The sequence below is a fragment of the Trichosurus vulpecula genome, chromosome 2 (genome assembly GCF_011100635.1).
Source record: "Trichosurus vulpecula isolate mTriVul1 chromosome 2, mTriVul1.pri, whole genome shotgun sequence".
Taxonomy (NCBI): Eukaryota; Metazoa; Chordata; class Mammalia; order Diprotodontia; family Phalangeridae; genus Trichosurus; species Trichosurus vulpecula.
The window spans coordinates 93,172,235-93,195,401 of record NC_050574.1 but is presented as its reverse complement, the minus strand read 5'-3'; the positions used below and the strand labels follow the sequence as shown (position 1 = coordinate 93,195,401).

At 37.4% G+C, this 23,167-nt stretch overlaps 1 protein-coding gene across 1 annotated transcript in view; it reads right to left on the bottom strand.

Moving 5' to 3' along the window:
• FREM2 (FRAS1 related extracellular matrix 2) overlaps positions 1–23,167 on the bottom strand; it is a 222,227-nt gene that overhangs the window by 12,398 nt on the left and 186,662 nt on the right. The window contains exons 15-17 of the mRNA XM_036746176.1: positions 22,385–22,516; positions 20,060–20,391; positions 62–254 (exon numbers count right to left, since the gene is read on the bottom strand). Of these exons, the coding sequence (XP_036602071.1) occupies positions 62–254; positions 20,060–20,391; positions 22,385–22,516 (657 nt within the window). The remainder of the gene's footprint in view (positions 1–61; positions 255–20,059; positions 20,392–22,384; positions 22,517–23,167) is intronic.

Below are 23,167 nucleotides of genomic sequence, written 5' to 3'. Positions count from 1 at the left end.
AATCTCTATTTACAAATATTGAATAGAAGTAATTTAAAGCCCTAGAAATCCCAGGACCTACCTTGGAGCTCTGCTTCTGGTGGGCTGCCAATTCCATCATTCCACAAGATGGCAGTGTCATACACAAAAGTTAGTCGAAGCTCAGACTTCAAGTCAAAATGTTGCCATCCTCCCACCCCAACAGGGGAATGGAAAACATAGGAAACATAGAGTGGAACTCGCAGTGTGACATAGGATTGCACTAGATTCAGGACCTAAAGAAAGATAACATCATTGTATTCATGAACTGTAACAAGTATTATTGCATCTAAACAATATACAACAAAAAAAGCTGGAGCCTGGACCTAGGTCAATTTACTTCATAGTCCAAACTTTCTTCTTTTTATTTTATATATCATTGGTTAGAGGAATCACTGAAATTGCAACATTTTAACTACATTTTTGTTCCATACCATTCAATTCTGGGTCAGTTAAAGACCTGTTAATAGAACTGTTTTCATATGGAGCAAAGAAATTTTAGTCCGAAATCTGAGTTCACAACTATACAAAGCTAACAGTTCCATTATTTGGACCAATCTTGGCTACGTGGTAGACAATGAGGCAAAGAAGGAAACATTTTGTACCTGTCTATATGACTTGCATGGGATGCCCCCAAAGTGGTATGTGTCTTGAGGGGCACTGGTAACTGAGTGATTTATTTGGATCTTATGCCCATTTCCCTAAGATGTTAAAAGCATAGTTGAGATAACTCTAAAGGTGTGTGTGTGTGTGTGTGTGTGTGTGTGTGTGTGTGTGTGTGAGAGAGAGAGAGAGAGAGAGAGAGAGAGAGAGAGAGTCATCTCTCCACTTAAAGTTTCATTGAGCTATACTTATAATATCATAGGCTATAGAACTGGAACAGACCTTATAGATCATCTTATGCTAGTCCAAACCCTCATTTTGCAGAGTGGGGACCTGGAACCCATAGAAATGAAGGGATTTGCTTCAAGTTACACAGCTAACAAACAACAGAACCGGGATTCACACCCAAGCGTTTTGATTCCATATGTATTTTCTTCTTCCATAGTATACTCACTGCCATTTCAGTTAAGGCTGTCAGTGACACAGGTCCAAATGGTCTTGCTAAATAATATTCTTCGGTTCAATGTAAGTCTCTTTTTAAAAAAATCTCATTTTATTGCTATCTTTTATTTTTATAGCATCACCATTTTAAAACACATGTAAGTGTATATATACATGTGTGCATATATGCATCCCCTTCCCCCGGCAGCAAACCAACTCTTGCAACAAAGTTGTTTGTTTGTTTGTTTTAAAGAAAGAAGAAAAACAGTTCAGAAAACCAACCAACACTTAAGCCTCATCTGACAGTATAAATAATGTTCCCTACCTGTGGTCCTTTCCCTCTGCAAAGAAAGGAGGGAGGCACATTATCCCAACTCTTTCCTGGATGTCAAGCTTGGTTGTTATAATTACAACGTTCATTTTTCTTTTATTTTTTCCTTCCTTCCTCCCTTCCTCCCTCCCTTCCTCCCTTCCTCCCTCCCTTCCTTCCTTCCTTCTTTCCTTCCTTCCTTCTTTCCTTCCTTCCTTCTTTCCTTCCTCCCTCGCTCCCTCTTTCTCCTCTTTCTTTCTTCCTTCCTTTCTTTCTTTTCTCTTATTCTTTCTTTCTCTCTTTCTTTTTCTCTCTTTCTTTCTCTTTCTTTCCTTCTTCCTTCCTTCCTTCCTTCCTTCCTTCCTTCCTTCCTTCCTTCCTTCCTTCCTTCCTTCCTTTCTTTCTTTCTCTCTTTCTTTCTTTCCTCTTCCTTCCTTTTTTCTTTCTATCCTTCTTCATTTTTGTTTGTAATCTTTTCTTTAAAGAGTTCCAATGGCACCACTTTTCACAGCCCCAAATGGTTCTCTATTCATAGAATTTTCTTAAGTAAGCTATCAAAATCTACCTTCCATGTTGCTAGGCACAGCCTGCTTGTAATGGGATTACTCCCAAATATACAGACTTCTGCTTTCAATGGTTAATAGCTTCCCATAAGGAGGTTCCTTGTTCTATGAACTTTCCAATTTAGGGTACAAACTCCCACCTCCCTTTCTCTGCCTCCCAAACAAAAGTAATCCTTTCCAGGTCCAGGATCTTAAGGACTAAGGCACAACATTCCATCTCCTAATTCCAAGCATTTTCACTGGCTGTTTCCTATGCTTAAAACTCTTTCACTCCTTATCTCGGCCTTCTAGCTTCCCTGGCTTCCTTCAAGTTTCAGCTAACAGTACACCTTCTGCAAGAAGCCTTTTTTACATTTCTCCTCAACTTTAATGACTTCTCTCTGAGATTAGCCCATTTTATGCTGTCTATATCTTGTTTGTATATTATTATTTGTCTATCATCTCCCCCCATTAGAATGTGAACTATTTGAAGGAGAAGACCATATTTTTGCCTTTCTTTCCAGATTTTAACACAGCACCTGGTACATAGTAGGCACTTAAGAAATACTAGTTGAATGATTGACCAATACATTTTGGCCTGGGAAGGCCAAGGTTTGTTCCTATTGCTCCTGGAAAGTAGGCACAGGAATGGTGACAAGCTTGGATTTTTTTTGCTTTTGCCATCTCAACGTCAAATACAATGCCTTGCCCATATTAGGCACATGGTAGCTGAATCAAACTGAATTTGGCAGAAGTCAAGCCAACATGGCCAGACATACTGTTGGAACTACTCTAGTCATTTACATGGGATGACCCTGGCCTACCTGCTACCCCATTTGTGTTGTCTCCCACCCATCTGTCCTGAAGCTTTATCCTTCTATTAGTGTTTCCTCCCTTAATTAGAATGTGTGCTCCATGAGTGCAAGTATTTCCTTAATTTTTTCTAGCTGGACTCCTTATGTTTAGCACAGTGCTTAAAAATGATTTTTCATTCATTCATCAATTCAACACATACCTACATACATGTTTGATAAATAACCAAGTTACTGACCCCTGCAGTTCCTACAGCTGCTCTTCCCACATTAGAATGTAAGTTCTTTGAGTGGGGGCTGATATTTCTTTTGCTTATGTTTGTATCCCCAGCACTTAGGAACAGTGCCTGGCAGATGGTAAATGGTTATTAAATGTTTATTGGCTGACTGATTGACTATCAAAGTCACACAACCTCCAATACAGGCCTTCCTGAGGAAATAGGGAATTTCTATAAAGCACTTGTAAGTTGCTTTACAATAGGAGTTCTTAACTTGGGGTGCGCTAACTTCTAGATTTTAGAGGGAAATTGGATAGGAAAAAATACATCTTTTTTCAATATAATTGGTTTCCTATGTTATTCTATTTGTTTCATTTTAGGTCCTAAAAAGCATTCTTTTGAGAAACGGTCCATAGGCTTCACCAGACTTCCAAAGGGTCCATGTCACAAAAAGGGGGCATAAATATAGAAACATGGCATAAAATTGTGTGCTTCCCTGAAGTATGGGGGTTGGCATAAAGAAGAATCAACTTGGGGGAGTTATTATTGTGTATCTAAGTATGAGTTACTCAACTGACTTTAAGCTGACAGGCTATTTTGGCAGTCTACGTGGCAGCAAAAATATCTTACCTAGAAATCTTTCTATATTGCAGAACAAATCTATTAATAATCATATTTATGGGTCTTTTTAGGTTTCAAAAAGTTTTCTATTTATGGTCTGATTTAAACCTTACAACTGACCTGTGACAGGTTAGCTATTGTCCTTATTTTATGAGAAAACCAGTGTGCCAAAAATGTAAGTTGTTTGCTCCAGGTCACATAGAAAGCGAGAGGCTAACTCAAAATAAGTACTTAGATCCTCTGATTCCCAGGGCAGTGTTTTACCGGCTAGACCACAAATGTTTTTACTGAAACATTTTGTTGAGGGGTTGGGGGAAGTGAGGGGATATGATTTAGGAAAGACTTATTTTCAGTGTGAAGAAATGGTTATCCATCACCAAATACCCTGCTGTATTTCAATCACCCACATTAACTTTTATTTCTTTGGTTTGCTTGCAAGGCTGGTAAGAAAGAAGTTAAATAGTTTAGATGAGTTCATAATAACCTAAAAGTAGTGAGTTCACATCATCCCTCTGGCTGACACACTCTGATGAGACAATGCCTCCAAATCAAATTCTTATAGTCCGTTACTAAAATAAGTTTGGCCTTGGAAGTTGATCAAATACTTGGGGAAAAATGACTGCTCAAAAAAGTAAATGTTAATTGTTTGTGTATGACACTGGGTTGGGTGACATTATCGATAACTTGTACTATCAGAATAGAATTAAAGGAAATGTTAAGGCTTTTAAGAAATTGTTGGCCCCAAATGAGATGAAGTTAAATAGGGATGCCAATATCCGTTACTGAGTTGGCAACAGAAACCAATGGACTGTTAACTTTAATTGATAACTCTACAATAATTTGACCCCTTTTCATGAAATTTAAGTCACAGAATCACCAAACAAACCTACATTAAAGAGAAAAAGTCAATTACCAAGCTATGTGATTCCCAGCCAACTGGTATTTTTCAGTCACTTGCTAAAATCCATAAAAGTAATCTGAGAAAATATATTAATAGGCACAAGTCATTACTGCAATTTAATAATTGATCTTTAAGTAGCCTTTTGTTACTACTGGAAAAGTGATTAATCTACCTAAACTATTTAGTTTCTTTAATTCCATACAACTCAGATTGATATTTTCCTATGTCAATTTAATACATCACAAGTTTTGCCTAAAAATGTTCAGAATTCTCCATTGTAGCTCATCAACCTTATAATGTGTAAAATGGAGAAAATGAGGGAAGGGCAGTATGGTTTAATAGAACTAATACCAAGTTCAGGGTTTTAGCCCCACCTTCAACTCTAAGACTTTGAGAAAACACTTAAAATTTATTCATTTATTCCATAAATATTTCTAAAGTGGATGTTATTGGCAAAGTACTGTGCTATGCAAGGGAGATAGAAAGACAAAATAAAAACCAGTTTCTGCCCTTAAGGAGCTTACCTTCTGTTGGGAGGATGTGACAGTTAAAAAAGATAAGGAAGCAGAAAATAAATCCAGGCAGAAAAGTGACAATTAGTAGTATCAGGAAAGGAATGCTTAGTTTGGGGAATAAGAAACATCACTATATCTCTTTTCTGGTCCCAACAAATGGGTATAATTCCTGTCTTCCTTCCTTCCCATGTTTGCCGAGTGGATAAAATTAAACAACAGAAAATGAAATTGTTATGCGTATTAAAATGGTTATTGTTTCAATCTGTCAGCTTTGCCAGACTACTGTGAAAGAATAGCTGGAAAACAATTTATGCAAAATGCTTACTAAATATAACAGTAAATAAAATTATGTAATATTTGTTTCCAGAGGAGTCTTTAAAATTAAACCTTAATGGCTTAGCCATGAAACAGAAAAATCAACTCAAAAAAGAAATAATATCAATGTAGCTGTAACTGAGACAGATTTCATCCTTAAAACAAGCTGAATTTAACCCTTGGTACTTTTATTTTGTCTTGTATTTATCCTGTATATAGCTTCCTTTGTTTTTATTTATTTGCTTATTGTCTCCCAGGGACTGTCTTTTGCCTCTTTTCATATTCCTGGTAGTTAGCAGAGTGCCTGGCACATAGTAGGCACTTGATAAAGGCTTATTGATTGCTTGAATTATCAATAGACTTCTTTAAACAGACAGGGGAATGAGATTTCTGTTCCTCCTCTTTTCTATGCTGAGGCCCATACTCAGAAAAGTTCCTGGTTGTTCATATTTTATTTAGTTTAGTGACTTGTGGAGACAGCAGACGGATTGAACAAAGGGTATGATAGCAGCAGCTGTGCCAAAAGACGAAGCTGCAGCAGGACAGGTACATTTTATAGCTGCACTCAAAATTCTCAAGCACACTAAAATGCGTATTTTCAGATGCACTCATTTATTAACTTGGACACAGAGCAGACATTTAGAATAATGTGCCAGAGTGACCCCTACTTTCCCCTACACTTATTTCATTTCTTATAAACAATAGACATTTAGGAGAATAGTCTTAATGCCTTATAGTATTGACATATGTTGAGGTTATTCAGTACCGAGGATGAACAATACCAAGGTGCTGCAAAGCACAAAAAAGCACACAAAGACATACTGAGAATGCCTACTAGTTGAATGATTCCAGCAGGGAGTTAGCCAAAGAATTTCTGAGTGTTAAATAAAACTCTCCCATGTAGTTCATCATCTTTATATTTCAGAAGGCAGCAGAAATGGATAAAGGCAAAAGACATGTCTGGGACATCTGTTTCCAATGGTTGGGCAATTCCATTTTATGGTCAGGACAGAATTAAGTTTATAGATGTTTCTTTTTTTGTTGTCTTCCTGCCTCTCTCTTTCTGATTGAATTTACTTAATAAAGTACTTTTCACTTTTTGATAGTCCCACAATATGCCAAATGAATTAGACAACATAGCTAATTTAGTACTTATTTCACTGAGTATGTTTAGAGGAAAACAATGAATCCCTGGTGGAAGAGGGAGCAGACAGTGCCAATAACCTCATAATTACTAGGCCTTTTCATACATTATTTCACTCTTGGTTGGCTTTTAGAAGATTTGAACCACATCCATGTTGATATTATCACTATAAATAAAACCAGAAAACATAAAGATGCTGCAGGTAAATGGAAGCCTTGATCACAGGTTATCCACACAGAGATGAATAAAAGAGTTGACAGGTTGGTTTCATCATTTGCCCAAAGTCAACAAGAAACATCATTTCCTGGGCAAGGGATCAGGTTGCTTTCTGGTGCTGAAGATGAGCAGAAATAAACAGATCACCGTGAAGGTAACTGAAGTTTATGCTCCAATGTCTATTGCAATGGATGAAGTAGAGGAAATTCTATGAAGAACTTAATATTATCCTTTAAATTAAGTCAGTACATAATTTGATATTCAGAACTTTCCTCTCTTGGCTCTGCTTCTGATTCTGTGGACTTTGCCTCTAAGCATCAGCTACTATATCACCCTGGCACATCCTTGTGCCATGCTTATCCCCTTTCCCTCTGGTTAGTACCTTCCAGACCATCCATCTTGGGGACCTTGACGCATGGTCACCAAATGCTTTTGCCCTACTCCCCATCTTTTTATCTTCCTTTGGTGTGTTGTCTTTCCCAATTAGAGTGTAAATTCTCAGGGGCGGGGAAAGTCTTTCTTTTTGTTTGTATTCATATCCCCAGTGTTTAATACAGGGCCTGACACAATAAATGCTTAATAAATGCTTTGTTGTCTTCCCTTCAAAATAAAAGTGGGTAATGATAATTCACATTTACACAGCAGTTGGATATTTTCAGGGCATTTTCTTCAAAATAATCCTTTAAATTAAATACTTATCCCCATTTTACAGATAAGGAAACTGAGGCTCTAAGCTTATACTCATGATTGTTGTTATACTAACATTTCTCATGATTGTTAGATAGTAGGCAATAAATCAAGCAAAAAGCACTTATTAAATACCTACTACTTTCCAGTCACTAAAAGGGAAAAATGGGACAGTCCCTACTTTCAAGGAGTTTGTATTCTATCATACAATACATCAGCATACTATGGGACATAGTGGCTGAGGCAGAATTTGAACGCGGATATCTTCTGATTCTAAGTTTAGTTCTCTTTCTTCTGCACCACCCTGACTCTAGCAAAAGGAAGGGTCATGAAAACTATTCTAGAAAATGTGGCTTGAGGTTGAGAAAAAATACAAAAGTTTGTAGAGTCCTTATGCCTAGATTGTGTGAATACTTTTCTTTTTTGGAGAGGGTCGGAAAGTGCAGGATATGACCAACACTGAACAGGATCAGAAAAAATGAAATTGACTATATCAAATTGACTAAACCATGATAAAACAGTCACCCTGGCTATTCCCACAAGGAAAAAAAGTGGATAAAGAATGCCAATTATCCAGACTATCACCTACAGTTGGAAGGGAAGCCTATTATATCAGTATATTAATAGATGTATCTTGGATCAACAATGCTTACCATCATGCCTGACACATAGCAAATACAGAGGCTAGTGAGTTGGGTCTAGAATTAGATAGGAGGAGATGGGACTGAATCACATTCAGACAATTGTACAATGTTTCAAATGAGCCCAAATTGTACTCTGCTGACAAAATGCATTTACCCCCCAGTAACAGTAGTGATACATACTATTGAAAATGAGAGATCACGATTTCAGAAGAATGAAAATCATAGACACCTCAAAGGGTGATAATGAACTACTAGGTATTACTGATGACATACCAAGGAGTGGTATAAAAGACATTGCAGAACATAGCTGGTCAGAGAAAGTAGGTTGGCCAGCCATGTAGTGTAGGGACAACAACTTGACAGCCCCAGTGCTACAATGTATCAGTAAATTATTGAAAGAAAGAGAGGAAGGCCAGTGCTGCCTTGGATAGATCCTCTATGAGGTATTTACATGAAGACATGAATATGCATTGTACCAGATGACAAAGTATGGGAGGGATCTTAATCTATTCAAGGCTACAGTAGTTAGTATCATTACAACTTGAACACAATTCTTCCAATTCCTCACCCAATGCCCTTTCCTATGTACCATTGTTAAAGGATCTTAGCCATGCTATACAGAGTTTTCTGATGGGAGAAATTATCTGGAACTTTAGTCCTACCGTAACAAGAACTAAAGATTGGCTGACATTGGAAAGGGAGGGAAAAATCATGTAGCTGGGGACTATTGTTGTTGTTCAGTAGCATCCAACTCTTGTGACCCCATGGATTATTTTCTCCATGGGATTTTCTTGGCAAAGATACTGGAGTGATGTGCCATTTCCTTCTCCAGTGGATCATCTTTTTTTTTAGAGTGTTAGTCACCTACAAATTTATCCAAGTTGTAAATTTGGCCATATATGAAGTTATATAATTCCCTTAACCTTGAAGTTATTTTGTTTTGTTGTATTTCATATAATTTGGTTTCATTTTACTTTAACCAGAAACTTTTTTTTCTGAAAAGGGCTTAAAAATAAATTTAAGATACTGTAACATGGGTAGTTAGGAATATTAAAACATTTGCCATAGTTTACAGATGGTGAATTAGTCAGATTAAGCAGCTAAGTCAAATTATTCATTTACTTTTGAAATCTTTGTACTGGGTCCTAGGAATTTGGAAACCTTATAACTTAAACACCAAGTTTATTGTTTAAAACTATATCTATCCTAGGAGTTATGTCCCTGTAGCCTATTCATGCCCACTGAACAATGTTATCAGCTGCCTGTTTACCTAACAAAGTATTAAAGTTAAGATTCTGTCCTAGCAAGGCTGATGACCGAGTCACTTGAAGGCAAAATGAACAGCAGGCTTACTTTTCTTTACAAAAATGAAAATAACAGCCTCGAAACATCAATGTTTAACCTTTACCTTTTGTACTTGCTCCTATATTGTTACTTAATAATGAGACATTTGGGGAACTTTCCCTAAAATGATTTCATTTGTTATTTTGGAAAATGGCTATTTAAAAAAATCTCCAGCATATAAATCTTAAGAAAAACAACTTTTGTGTACTTGGGATGTAAACAGCATGGTGGTAGTTTTATTAAGCCTTTAAGGCCATACTGTTTACTTACTGGATTTTAATTCAACATAACCACTGAGTTCAAATCAGCTGAAACTGGCTACAGTGAAACAGAGGAGGGCTGGAGGCAATGCTTATAGCTGCTTGGGAGATGGTAGTTCTAGAGGATGTTTTATATGGTCCTTCTGGCTGTGTAACATCTGTGTTATAAGTTGTTATTGTTCAGACATTTCAGTTGTGTCCAACTCTTTGTGACTCCATTTGGGGTTTTCTTAGCAAAGATACTGGAGTAGTTTGCCATTTCCTTCTCCAGCTCATTTGACAGATGAGGAAGTTGAAGCAAGCAGGGGTAAGTGACTTGACCAGGGTCACACAGCTAGTAAGTGTCTGAGGTCACATTTGAAATCAGGTCTTCCTGACTCCAGGTCCAGTGATCTATTCACTGTGCCACCTAGATGCCTCATGTTATAAATTAGATGGTCAGAATTTTTGCAGGTGAGTGTAAAGACATCCTTTTCTGACCAGAGCCAGATGTGATCTCTTTACTGAATGGTGAAGAGAAGCTACATGACTTCATTTGGTCATAGGAGATTCAAGCTATTTATTGTACTTTACCAAAAAAAAGTACTCAAGAAGCTCTCTCTCTTAACTTAAAGTAGTTAGTAAAATTGATTTGAATAATTTTTCTTGAGCTATGGGACCAACTCTAGTAAAGAATTACATTAGGAAAAGTAATTTTCACTAAGTGCTTGGCAGGAACTAAATGGAAGTTGCAGATACAGAATTTATCTGCATGAAGCATGCAGAAGCAAGATGGCAATACAGGCTTTATTGCTTCTAAGAGTAGAAAAATTAGCCCACGTGCTCCTTTGTAAGTATATAAAGGAAGGGTATATAGATAGATTTACATTTATCTATAGACAAAGAAATCTAAATTCTACAGAAATTTTAAAGCTGGACATATTTTTAGCATAGTCTAGTGGAGGGAGCGTTGGATATGAATTTGGAGGACCTGGGTTTGAGTCCTAGAACTTCTCCTTAACATTTTGTGTGACCTTGAGTTCCTTTATGGGCAGCTAAGTGGCTCAGTAAATAGAATGATGGCCTAGAGTTAGGAAGACTCATCTTTGTGAGTTTGCATCTGGCCTCAGAGACTAGCTTTGTGACCCTGGGCAAGTCATTGAAACAAGGTTTGCCTCAGTTTCCTCATCTGTAAAATGAGCTGGAGAAGGACATGGCAAACCACTCCAGTATCTCTGCCAAGAAAATCTCAAATAGAATTATGAAGAGTTGGACATGACTGAAAATGACTGAACAACACCGAGTTTCTTTATGTCTGTGGACTCAATTTCCTATCACTAGTTTCCTTCAAAACTAAGCTCAAACACTACCACCCATATTAGGCCTTTCCTAATCCAGCTAGCTGCTATCACTCTCCCCTCCCCTAAATCACCTCTTACTTATTTTGTGGATACTTATATGTTGTCTTCCCTGACAGAATGCAAACTCCTTTAGGGCAGGTATTCCTTTATTTGTTTATTTTTTACCCCCATACCAACATTAGTGTATTTTGCTATGGTGATTTCTGCTTCCTGTAAATTAAAAGGGCATAGGTAAAAATGATACATAAATATTCTCTCTCTCTTTTTTTGTTGGGGCCTGAATTTGATTCAGGAAAAGACAAGAGAAACTATGTAAGGGCTGGATTAATGCCATTTGCAGAGTGTGACGGAACAAAGAGTCCTGATGGTGAGGCCAGAATACTTAGGTTTATAGTCTCATGTTTGATCCTCACTACCTGTGTGACCTTAGGTAAGTCACTTAACTTCTATAGCCTTTGATTTCTTCAGCTATAAAATGAGGGCTTTGGACTTAGGAGCCTTTGAGGTCATTCCAGTTCTAGGTCGATAATTCTCTTTGGGTTACTTTTAAAAATGTTATACATCAGAAGGAATATAATAAAAGGAGCACAAGGGAGAAGGGAGGTAGCTGCCTTTGAGGGTCAGTTTAAGAATGTATCAGGGGTTAAAAACTGGCTTTTAAAAATGGAGTTTCATGAGGATACAATTTAGTTTTAGTTTTGACAAGACATTGAAATTCTTATGTGGTGTACAAAATTTTACTCTCCATATATAATGCTGATAGATGAGATTACAGTTATATTATTAAATTTATTTTCAACTATGTACAAAAGAGCATCTTTGAGAAGTATTTCATTCCCCATCCTGGTGGTCTATAAATTGTTTATTGTTATTATTATTATTGTTGTCATCAGCATATTTCTCAAAGCATTTTTTTCTGTGGTTTCATCATCTGTCATTCATAGAGCTGTGTACTAGAAATCTCCTGGGGGTGCTGAACTCAAGGAAAGTTGGCAATGACCAACTTTCACCCCATGGGGTAGGACTGCTGGCGAGGAATAACAATGTTGACAACCAGAGAGAGGGAGAGTCAGTGTTAGTCATATGAATAAAACCACACACACACACACACACATACACACACAGACTTAAACAGAGGAAAAGAGAATCAAAGAAGTATAGAGTTAGTTTTTGCTAAGAACAATATCTCTCTACCATCTCTGCATTTCATAAGGGTCTTGCTTAGAAAATTACTATCTTGGAGGGTAGGATTACAATTCAAACTGACATTGATAAATTAGAAAAATACATAGTCACCAATAAGATGAAGCTTAAACAGTAAAAATGTAATGTGATTCACTAGATGAGTATTATTATAGGATCATTGATTTGGAGCTAGAAAGGACCTTAGTTGTTCTCTAATCCTGCCCATTCAATTTACAGATGAGGAAACTGAGGCCAGTAACAATTAAGTGACTTGTCCAAGGTCACATGCAGTATTTTTAAATTCTAAAAACAAAACTTTATTGCATAAAGTGTTAGCAATCTGTACCATATCCAAAATGTGGCATGAAAATCACTTGTCATAACATATCACAGTAATAATAGATCACATGAGAGCTGGAAGGGACCTTAGAGGTCATGAAGTCCAGCCTTCTCATTTTACACATGAGAAAACTGAGGACAACAAAGAATAATCAGTCATTCAATAAGCATTGATTAAACTCTTACCGATATAATAGGCACTGTGCTAAGTGCCGGGGGATTAAGAAAAAAAGGCGAAACATGGTTCCTGCCCTCAAGATCACATTCTAACCACTGCAGTTTATTGAGTATATGGGGGAGGTGACATGGTCGATTCTCACTTGAGGAATATCACTTTGACAGTTGAGTGGAGGATGGACTAGAGTGGGGAGAAGCTTGTGACAGAGGCAGACCCACCAGTAGGCTATTGCAATAGTCTGGGCATGAGGTAATGGGGGCCTATAGTAGGGTACTGGAAATGTCAGTGGAGAGAAAGTGGTGCATATAAGAGATGTTACAAAGGTAGAAATGGCAAGACTTGGCAATGGATTGGATGTGGGGGGCAATGAGTGCAAATGAAAAGTAGAGGATAAAGCTATAGTTTTAGTCTGGGTGATTAGGATGATGCTAGTATCCATGGAAATAATTGGAAAGATGGAGAGAGGGGAGGGATTTTTTGGGGGGAAGATAATGAGCTCTCTATTGGACATACTGAGTTTGAGATGACAATGGGATATCCAGCTCAAGCTGTCTAAGAGGTACTTGGTAATGTGAGATTGGAATCCAGGGGAAAGACTAGGTCTTAATATATAGATCTAGGATCCATCTGCATAGAGATAATAGTTGAACACCTTGAAAGTGATGATATTATCAAGTGAGAGAGCATAGAAGGAGGGGAGAAGTGGGTCCAGAACAGAACTTCGGGAGATACTCACAGTTAATGGGAATGATCTAGATCAGGGCTGTCCAAAATGTGGCCCAGAGGCTGCATGCGGCCTGCAGTGTGATTTATCAAAATATATTGCCTACTGTTTCAATGAAAACCTAAGGTTTGACAGCCCTGATCTGGATGAATATCCAGCAAAAGAAACTGAGAAGTGGACAGATAAGTAAAAGGAGAAAAAGAGGTAAAAAAGAGAAAGGGAAGAGAGAGTATCCAGGTGAAGAGACTGAACAGCAGTGTAAGTTTCAAAGAGGTCAAGAAGGATGAGTTTTGAGAAAAGGCCACTGTATTTGGCAATTATGAGATCAATGGTAACTTTCGAGGGAGCAAATTTTGTTGACTGATGAGAATGGAAGCCAGATTGAGAAAATATGGAAGAAATTCAAGGGAGAGGAAGTAGGGGTACCAATTGCAGGTGTCCTTCTCAAGGAATTTAGCTATAAGGGGGAGCATGATGGCTTGTGTGGATTGTTAGATAAAATAAAGGCTTTTATATTATGGTGAAAACATGGGCACGTTTGTAGGAAGCAGGGAAAGCAGATATGGAAATATTAAAAATTAGTGAGAGGGTAGGATGACAAAGGAGGCGATATACAAGACAAGACAAGATGAAATGATGTCAAGTGTACATGAAGAAAGTTGACAAGAGTGAAGGAGAAGGTAGTGGTGGAAAACATCAGTGATATGAGATGGAAAGGTGGTAAAGTGGGACCTGTCGGCAATGGCCTCCATTTTTATTTATTTACTTATTTGTTTGTTTGTTTATTTATTTTTGGTGAAGGATGAAACAATTTCCTCAGCTGAGAATTAGGTCAAGGAGTTCTGTGGAAAGCTTGAGAAGGGATTGACAGGTTTGAAATAACTACTGTGATGAGACTCAATTGAGTATAGAAATGGCAAAGAATTGGCCTTATGAAATGAGAACTAAGTTGAGATCATGTAACATACATTTGTCTCCAATACAGTCAATATAGTTTCACAACTTATCTACCCCTGTTCAGCAGCATGTAATTAGGAGGAAAAATGGTGAATTATGGGAATCATCCAAGGCTGAGGTTTCACAAGTCATGACTGATGCTCTCATCAAGGGAGCAATTGATCCAAGGGTAAATTAAGTGATTTGCTGAAGGTTTACACAGTGGCAGCAAAGGGATCTGAGCCTACATCCACTGACTCCAAATTCAGCATCCTTTTCACTGTACTGTAGGTACAATGTAATTCTAGCTATCATTTTATAAACTGTATTTTATAGTTTATAAAGTGTTTTACATAGCTTATCTGATATTATCCTTACAATAATCATGTGACATACATTATCTCCATTTTATGGTTGAGGAAACTCAGACTCAATGAGATTAAGTGGCTTGTTTAAAGTCACATAGCTCACATGCATCAGAGGCAGAATTCAAGACCCAGGTTTGACTTGTATCAAAATCCAACTCTTTATCACATAGCATGACAAGTGAAAAAAACAGTCAAGATGCTATCACTTAACAAGTTAACATGATCCTGCGTAACCTGGCCTATAAAATAATCCTCCTTAAAAAAATCATTGGCCAAGACTTTCTTGGACTACATGCTAATTTGGGGGTTCTCTGAACCTTTGAGAGAGATGAGTGATTTTGGTAGTATAAGGAATTCTCAAGGGAGGAAGGCCCACTACAAGGACCAGTTAGCAGCTTTTCTGCAATTTAGGTTCTTAAAGAGCTCCCTAGAGGAAAGGTCCCAAACTCACTGCCCATAAAGGAAAAGGGGTGACCATCACCCTTCTATCTCCAATGCTATTATGGTTCTTCAATCGTCCTTACTAAATGTTTTTTGAATCAGGAAGCTCCAATGTTTCCAAGGAGAAGACTGGCAATACATGGGGAACTGGAGCAAACAGGTTAAGTAACTTGGCCAGAGTTATACAGCTAGTAAGTGTCTGAGGACAGATTTAAACTTTGGTTTTCCTGACTCCAGGCACAGCACTCTATCTCCTGTTGTCACCTAGCTGCCCCAGAATAGAAACAGCATGCTTGTTAACTGCTATTTCACTATATCCCAGACATGAATCCCAGCACAACATGGCAAACATTACTGACTACTGGACAATACCATAGCTGAGCTAGGTAACTAAGGGAAATTTACCAACTACAAATGTTCTAAAACACAGAATTATCCCAAAGACTTTTTTAAATCCAAGGTACACACTTTGCAAATCTTGCCTCAAAATAAGACCTGAGACCCACTTAAATTCTAAAATTCTTCTGGAGATAGGGAAAGAGGATGAGAGGCTAAAGAATCTTAAGAAATAAAACGTTCAGTAGGTGAGGGATAGGGACTGGATCTGTATTTTAATTGGCAGAAGAAACTCCCAGAAGAGAAAAATCCCCTTGACCAGTTCAGGGTGGCACTTTATCTGTAACTTTTTAGACTTCAAAGAGCACAGAGAGGATGCAGGGGCATAGCCAGTAGGTGTCAAAGATTATTCTTGTTTCAAGGCCAGCTTTCTATATACTGTACCTGTTGCTTCATATAATACTTTAGTAAATTCAGTAAATTCATACAATATTTTGTTTAATAAAACATTGTTATGAGAGTTTCTTGGTTTTAAAACACTAGCGAGAAAGCATGGTTGAATTGGTTCTTAGAACCAGGAAGCATTTTCTCTGACACATATTTAAAGTTTCCCTCTTTGAGGAGATGTGGGATATTCTACAAATTAGAAAACATTGTTGGGGTGGGGGTGGAGCTTTAGACTTCCTCCCTATAAGACAGGATTTCTCAGATGATGTGACCAAGAGCTCCTTTTTCCTTTCTGCTTAACTCTGTTCTAGAGCTTCAATATATTAATAACAGTCAGTGAGTCAGCAACCAAACATTTGTTAAATTCTTCCTATGTGCTGGGAAAACAAAAAAAATTGTCCCTGTCTTGAAAGAGCTCAGATTCTAAAAGAGGAAGCAGTATGCAAAGAACTAGCTAATACAAGATACAAACAGGGTAGATGGAATGCATTTTCCAAGAGGAAGGCACTAGCAATGGGCAGGAGGGACTGAGAAAATCCTTTTGCAGAAGGTGATATTTGAGCTGTCTTGAAAAAAGCCAGGAAAGCTAAGAGGTGAAGAGGGGGAGCTTGAAAATACTAAATGCCTTTTCTCTTTGCCCTGAAATGATGGCAACGGCAACTGGAACTCCATGATAAGAATGCTGTAGGATGAGAAGGTATGGAGGGGCTGTATTCTACACTGATGGAAAGAATGCCACATCTGGCAGTGGGAGATCTGGACTCTAGGCTGTTCTAGGCTGTGTGACCTCAAGAAAATCACTTAACCACTCTATGCCTTAATTTTCTCAACTGTTAAATTGAGATAATTACTCCTACTCTGCCAAGGTTGTGAGGATCAAATCTAATAAGTTATATGATACTTATCGTCTTGTGACTTTGGGCAAGTCAGTATCTTTGGGACACAGTCTCCTCATTTGTGAAGTGTGAAGATTGCTGTTGTTTGTGTGACCTTGGGCATATCACATAACATCTTTGGGACTCAGTTTCCTCATGTATAAAATGAAAGGATTAGACTAGGTGAACTCCATAGTCCCCTTTAGTTGTAATTAAATGATAGCACTTTGATCACTAAAGAACACGATATAATATTACACATAGTATATTAATTAATATATTAACAAAAATGAATAGTGTATTAATGTTAATATATAGTATTACCTTCTATATATTGTTTATATCTTCTATGTACCTAATTATTTATATATTTCATCCCATTAGAATGTGAGCTCCTTGAGAACAAGGACAGTTTTTTACCTTTCTTTATATCCTCAGAGTTTAGCATGGTACCTGGTATACAGTAAGTGCTTAATAAATGGTTCATACTTATAGGGTTAGTGAACAGGAGAGTTGAGAGCAAACTACGTGTCCTGAATCTCACTGTAGTGGAAAAATGTAACATGAAAATTTTCCTTCTACTACCTTAAGAGTATTTTTTGGGGGGAGATGCTGCTTTATTAATAAAAACACCTTTATTTTAGGAAACTTTAAGAAACACAATGTTCTCAGCTAAGGAATACTAAGCATTAGTGAATTAAAAGTTTCAAAAGTTCTTTTATAAAAGGTGACAGTTTGTACTCAGGGAACTAAAATGCCTAATTACTACACATAAAGTCCTGGACTTACCAGCTTGAACCTTTATTTCTACAGATGGATTTAAATGGTTTTGAGTGATGAGGAAGAATTACAGGATTCTTTTGTTTGAGTTTTTACCGGCAGGTACAATTACCAATTTCTTCTGGCACTAGAGAGGAAGGTTTTATACACTGCCTTACTGTCTGGGGAAGCCCTGAGAGATCATTGCCATGTACCCACATCAACACAGGCTCAACACAGTAAGTTTCATAGCTTTGAAGTTTAATAAGACAGAGAGGGAGCTATCTCTCACTTTGCTTCTTCCACATTTTAACACCTTATGAAAATAGCACACCTAAGGCATTTCCTGACACTAGCCAAATTTGTAAAACCATGAATTCTATCTAAACACCTCTACAGTAAAGGTTCTTAACCTGGCACCTGCTAACTTGTTTGGTTTTTTAAAATCTTTTTTGATAACTGTATTTCAACAAAATTACTTTCCTTTATAATCCTATGTATTTTATTTCATAGGTTCAAAACAGTAGCGTGAGAAGGCAACCACATGCTTCACAAGATTGTGAAAGGGGTCTGTGACAAAAAAGGTTAAGAACTCCTATACTACAGAATTTGTTTTAATGCTCACTTACGAAAAATCTGTTCTTGTGATTTGACAGGAAGTAAAACCTCACTCTTAGATCAAATACTTTGAGGATATGGCAACTCAGTGGTACAAGTACATATCTCTTTTATTGATGCAGATCACAGCTCCTCCCTGCTTTAGAACAGGTGTTCTTAATGGTTTTTTTGTGTGTCTTGGACTCCTTTGCCAGTATAGTGAAGCCTATGGACTACTTCTCAGAATGATGGTTTTCAATAATGGAAGGAAAGCTAAATTTTACTAATTTCTAATAGAGAGATTAATGAAAATAAAGCTCTATTTCCCCATCTATGTTCATGTACCCCGTAAAATCTATCCATAGACTCCAGGTAAAGATGGTATCTATTGGTTTCTGTGGTTGAAAAAAATTACCTGACAACTATCACCTGGTAACCATTTCTAGTGCTGAAAGTCTTCAAACCCAGTTCTGTTGGTCATTGAACAGAATGGACTGCTTAAGATTTACTGGAGATTTAATTGTGCTTATATAGCCTTCAAGAACCCAAGATCATCACAATGAGGCACTGAAGTAAGACTTTAGTTGATGTTCAAGTCAAAGAGTCAATATTAACAAATTCTTCATGTTTTAAATTCCACATCCACTGATCATCAAAATCAGTGTTAAGCATATTATCAGAGAGTTGTCTGATGAGAAAAGATAGTGAGATAATCGATGTTATATGGAGAGATTAAGGAATAACCAATTTATTGCCCTCAAACTCCACTGGTATTTATGAGTTGTCAATAGAACTAGATTCTAGGGGAGGATCCCCTACATCCTGAATGGATCCCCTGTGGAGGATTTAAGGGTGGACATGGAAAAGAACCACACAGGATAAGAAGGCATGAGGAAGTTGTAATCTACACGATTGGAGGAAGAAGCTGTATTGTTAGGCTCATGATTCCATTATAGTATTGTCGTATTAAAATAGCAAAATGTCTAAGTATGGTGATTACCAATTTTTTAAAACCAATGCTTTCCAGTTTTGTTCCCTACCCACTTGTATTTCGATGTGTGTGTGTGTGTGTGTGTGTGTGTGTGTGTGTGTGGTGGGTATAGATAGACATTTAGCAAGAACACATTAATAAAAAGAGAGGTGGAAGAGAGAGAAAGGAACCAAAAGTGCAGAAAGTATAAGGGAAAAATAATAAAGGAGACAATGAGAAGAAAAAAATGGGGAGGAAAAGTGAAGAGAGGAGAGACAGAACTTAGATTGGTCATCAGTATTTATGTTTTTAATGTCATTTTTATTTTATTATGATGTGTCATCTCAGATATCTGAGCACGGGAATGTAAATCAAAAACTGTATGTGGCAGAAATCAGGGCTGAAATTTCTAAGGACTTCTATAAAGAAAACAAAATATGTTAGGAAAGGCTAAGTGTCTAATAATAATGATGTACGATCCTTCATAGGCAATGCTAATGCTATTTATTCACTGTCAATAGGAAATGTATTTTATCTTTTTTTTCCAGTATTAGTGATAGATTTTCACTGAGTCATTGATACTTAATAATCTATTTCTCTTGTGGCTAATGGCACACATACAAATATACACAAACCTACATATGCATAGATGTATGTATAGGTACTCACATATGTTTTTATATATCTATATCTATAATCTATCTCTATATTAAGATTATCAGTTTGAGTTAGAGATTTAGTCTGTTTCCAGGGCAGAAAGCAAAACTCTTCTACATATATATATGTACATATATATGTACATATATATACATATATATGTACATATATATACATATATATATATATATATATATATATATATATATATATATATATATATATATATATATATATATATATATATATATATATATCTCTAAAAACCATGACCTTGGTCACTAGGGACAAAAGAACATATGTTACAAACTCTTACCTGCCCATCAGTCCCAATGGTACCTCCACAATCTGTAAGGAGCTCAGACATATCATAGTAGCTGACAAATTCCCATAAACAGGCTTCCAGATTGAGGTTGCGGTAAAATCTCAAGGTACCAGAACCCCTGATGGCTGCATTGTATTGGTAAGGATACGTCTCTCCAATCACTTCTGAGTTTCTGGTAGCATCAGTCAAGAAACCATGATGAGTCTTCACTTCAGTGTAATCCAGGAGGTTGGAGCATTTGTGGTTCCCAACTCTTGTGCCATCAGGGCTGAGGGTCAGCTCAAAGTTGGACAGCTCTCTAGTGGAGATCACGGGGAGCATGCCTACAAGTTATTATCATCAATGTTATTGGTCATGTCTAGCGGTGACCTTCAAAATTGTCTAGATGACAGATCTTACAAAATGGCTGGTATAGACTATATAATGATTTTTATTTAGATAGTACTTTAAGGAGTATAGCACCACAGATTTTGAGATGGAAGGGCCCTTTGAGTTTATCTAGTCCAGGGATGGGGAACCCGTGGCCTCAAGGCCACATGTGGCCCTCTAGGTCCTCAAGTGTGGCCATTTGATTAAAGGACCTAGAGGGCCACATGTGACCTTGAGGCTGCAGGTTCCTCACCCCTGATCTAGTCTTAGGATCAAAGACTGAGAATTAGAAATAACCTTAGAGCCCACCAATTCTAACCCTATCATCCGATAGATGAGGAAACAGAGTCACACAGGTAGTAAATAATTGAGGTAGGATTTGAACTCAGGTCTTCCTGGCTCCTAACCCATGCCTATCTACTATGCCACATGGTCTCTCATTCTATAGATGGATAAACTGAACCTGAAGGAAGTGAAGTGACTTGGCAAAAGTCATACAGGCAGGAAGTAATGGATCTAGAATTAGAACCCACGTCCCCTGATTCCAAATTTAACACTCTTTCCACTTCACCAAACTATGTCTTAATGTTTATGAAATGCTCCACGAGGGAGTATTTTTGTTATCCATATTTTACAGATGAAACTAAGGCTAGGAGGGACAAAGGAACTTATTCAAGGTCCTGTAGCTACTAAGTGTCAGAACTGTGACTGCAACCTAGGTCTCTAGACTCCAAGTCGGGGGTTTTCTCTACTATATCAAATTGCTTTCTGAGGTTCATTTCTGTGCCCTTCCTGTGTCCAATTTAAACCTTCAAATAGGTCCATAGATATATAGGTTGAGAGCTAAAGCATGGAATCATTCTGCTATTGGGCAAATACTGGCAACAAAGAATCTTCTTGCCTTCATCTGTCTTCCCCCACCCCCAGCCCTTCCTCAGAAAGTTTTGCATAATCTTATGGTAGGAGGAAACCAGTATTCATCCTAAGTGAGGCAGACAGATTTTGCCCTCGTTATTCCTGACCCTTTCGGCTACATCATATATGTGTATATGTGTGTATCTTTTAATCTCTCTTTCTCTCTCTCTCTCTCTCTTTCTCTCTCTCTCTCTCTCTCTCTCTCTCTCTCTCTCTCTCTCTCTCTCTCTCTCTTTCCCTCCCTCCCTCTCTCTTCCCCTCTTTCTCCCTCATACACACACACACAAAGAGACAATGTACTGTAAAATGAAATGAAACTTAAATTTTTTTAAAAATTAAAGCATGAATATTTATAACAATAGGTAAATTGATTGACCAGACTCAAGATTTGGGAGTACTTTCTGTACTTAGGGTAATGTATTCAAATTTCCTAACTAGTCTCTGTCACAGGTTCAGTTCTAATCCATAAACATAAGATAATAATAAAAGATGATTAGCAAAATTAATGAAATAATTTTAGACTACTATTTCTATCTTTCATTCAGGCTTATAGTTAAGAAAGCATTTTAATTATTATAAATGTTTAGAGACATGCACACTAAGCCCCACCACATGTTTAAAGGGAGTGCTCAGATAGCTACATCAAATACTAAAGTGCTTTCTAAATGCTTTAAACCATGGATGTATTGGCTAAATCTTTGGAAAGGTTGCTGAGTACTGCAGAAGCAACCATATGTGTTCCTATTTCACAAAGGTGGGAATTAAAGCATTTGCCTGTGGCTTCATTGAATGAAGCAACCAGTTTGCTGAATTTCAAAGGCAGAGAGAAGAAAGCAAATTTTAAAGGTACAGAGGAGAAAATGCTGTTGTAGGAAAAAAAAAAAACCAGGCAGAACAACAGTCTTGGGACATGCTAGTTAATGGCCTTCAAAGGCCTGAGTTTGTAAATTATGTCTTGGGTTATTTGGGATAGTAAGTAAAAATGCTAATTTCCAAAATATTTTCATGATTTGACTAAATTAGTTTACCTACCATCAATGTGTGGCATTGTGACAGTGAGCTTGATGAGATTTGTGTAGTCTGCATCTTCAGAGCCCGTATAACGCAATTTGGCTGAGAAAGGTTCTGCACCGACCACACCTGGCACCCGGGGCTGACAAAGACCTTTGTGAAAAGTACAAATAATGTTCTTGTATGTGCGGTTGAGAGGAAGAATAGCTTTACTATGGAGCTCAAGTTTTTTTTTTTTAATGATAGTTTCTCTTAATACCAGTTTAAGAGAAAACACGGAATGACAGGTTACATCATTACAGGGCACATCATTAGGAAATAAAAGAGAGACTCCAATAAATAGGTCTGGAGCAATCCAACCTATATTATGTGCTCTACTAAAGGCACCAGAGAATTTTTTTTTTTGGAGAGGGGGCTATTACCTTTGGACATGAGTTAATTTAATACTGTGGCTGAGGTCATGAAGCCTTCCTAATGGCAGCCGCAGCTGGGTGATTTGTAGGTAGAGGGCTGTGCTTGGAATCAGCAGTGTCTGATTCAAACTGAATTTGAATTCTGTCTCAGACACTTATTAGTACTGTAACAGTGCAAGTCATGATTCCTTATATGTAAATGAAGGGAGTTGGACTCCATGTCCTCTAAAATCCTTCTCAGCTCTAAATTTATGAAGTTCAGCTAGGAAGGCTGTATAAACAAATAAAGGAAATGCATAGGAAAAAAAAATCTCATGGGTTGATCATGCTGAATCGGCATTTTAATCTTTAAAGGCACTTTGTCGTCTGTGTGAATATGAAGGGGTTCAAA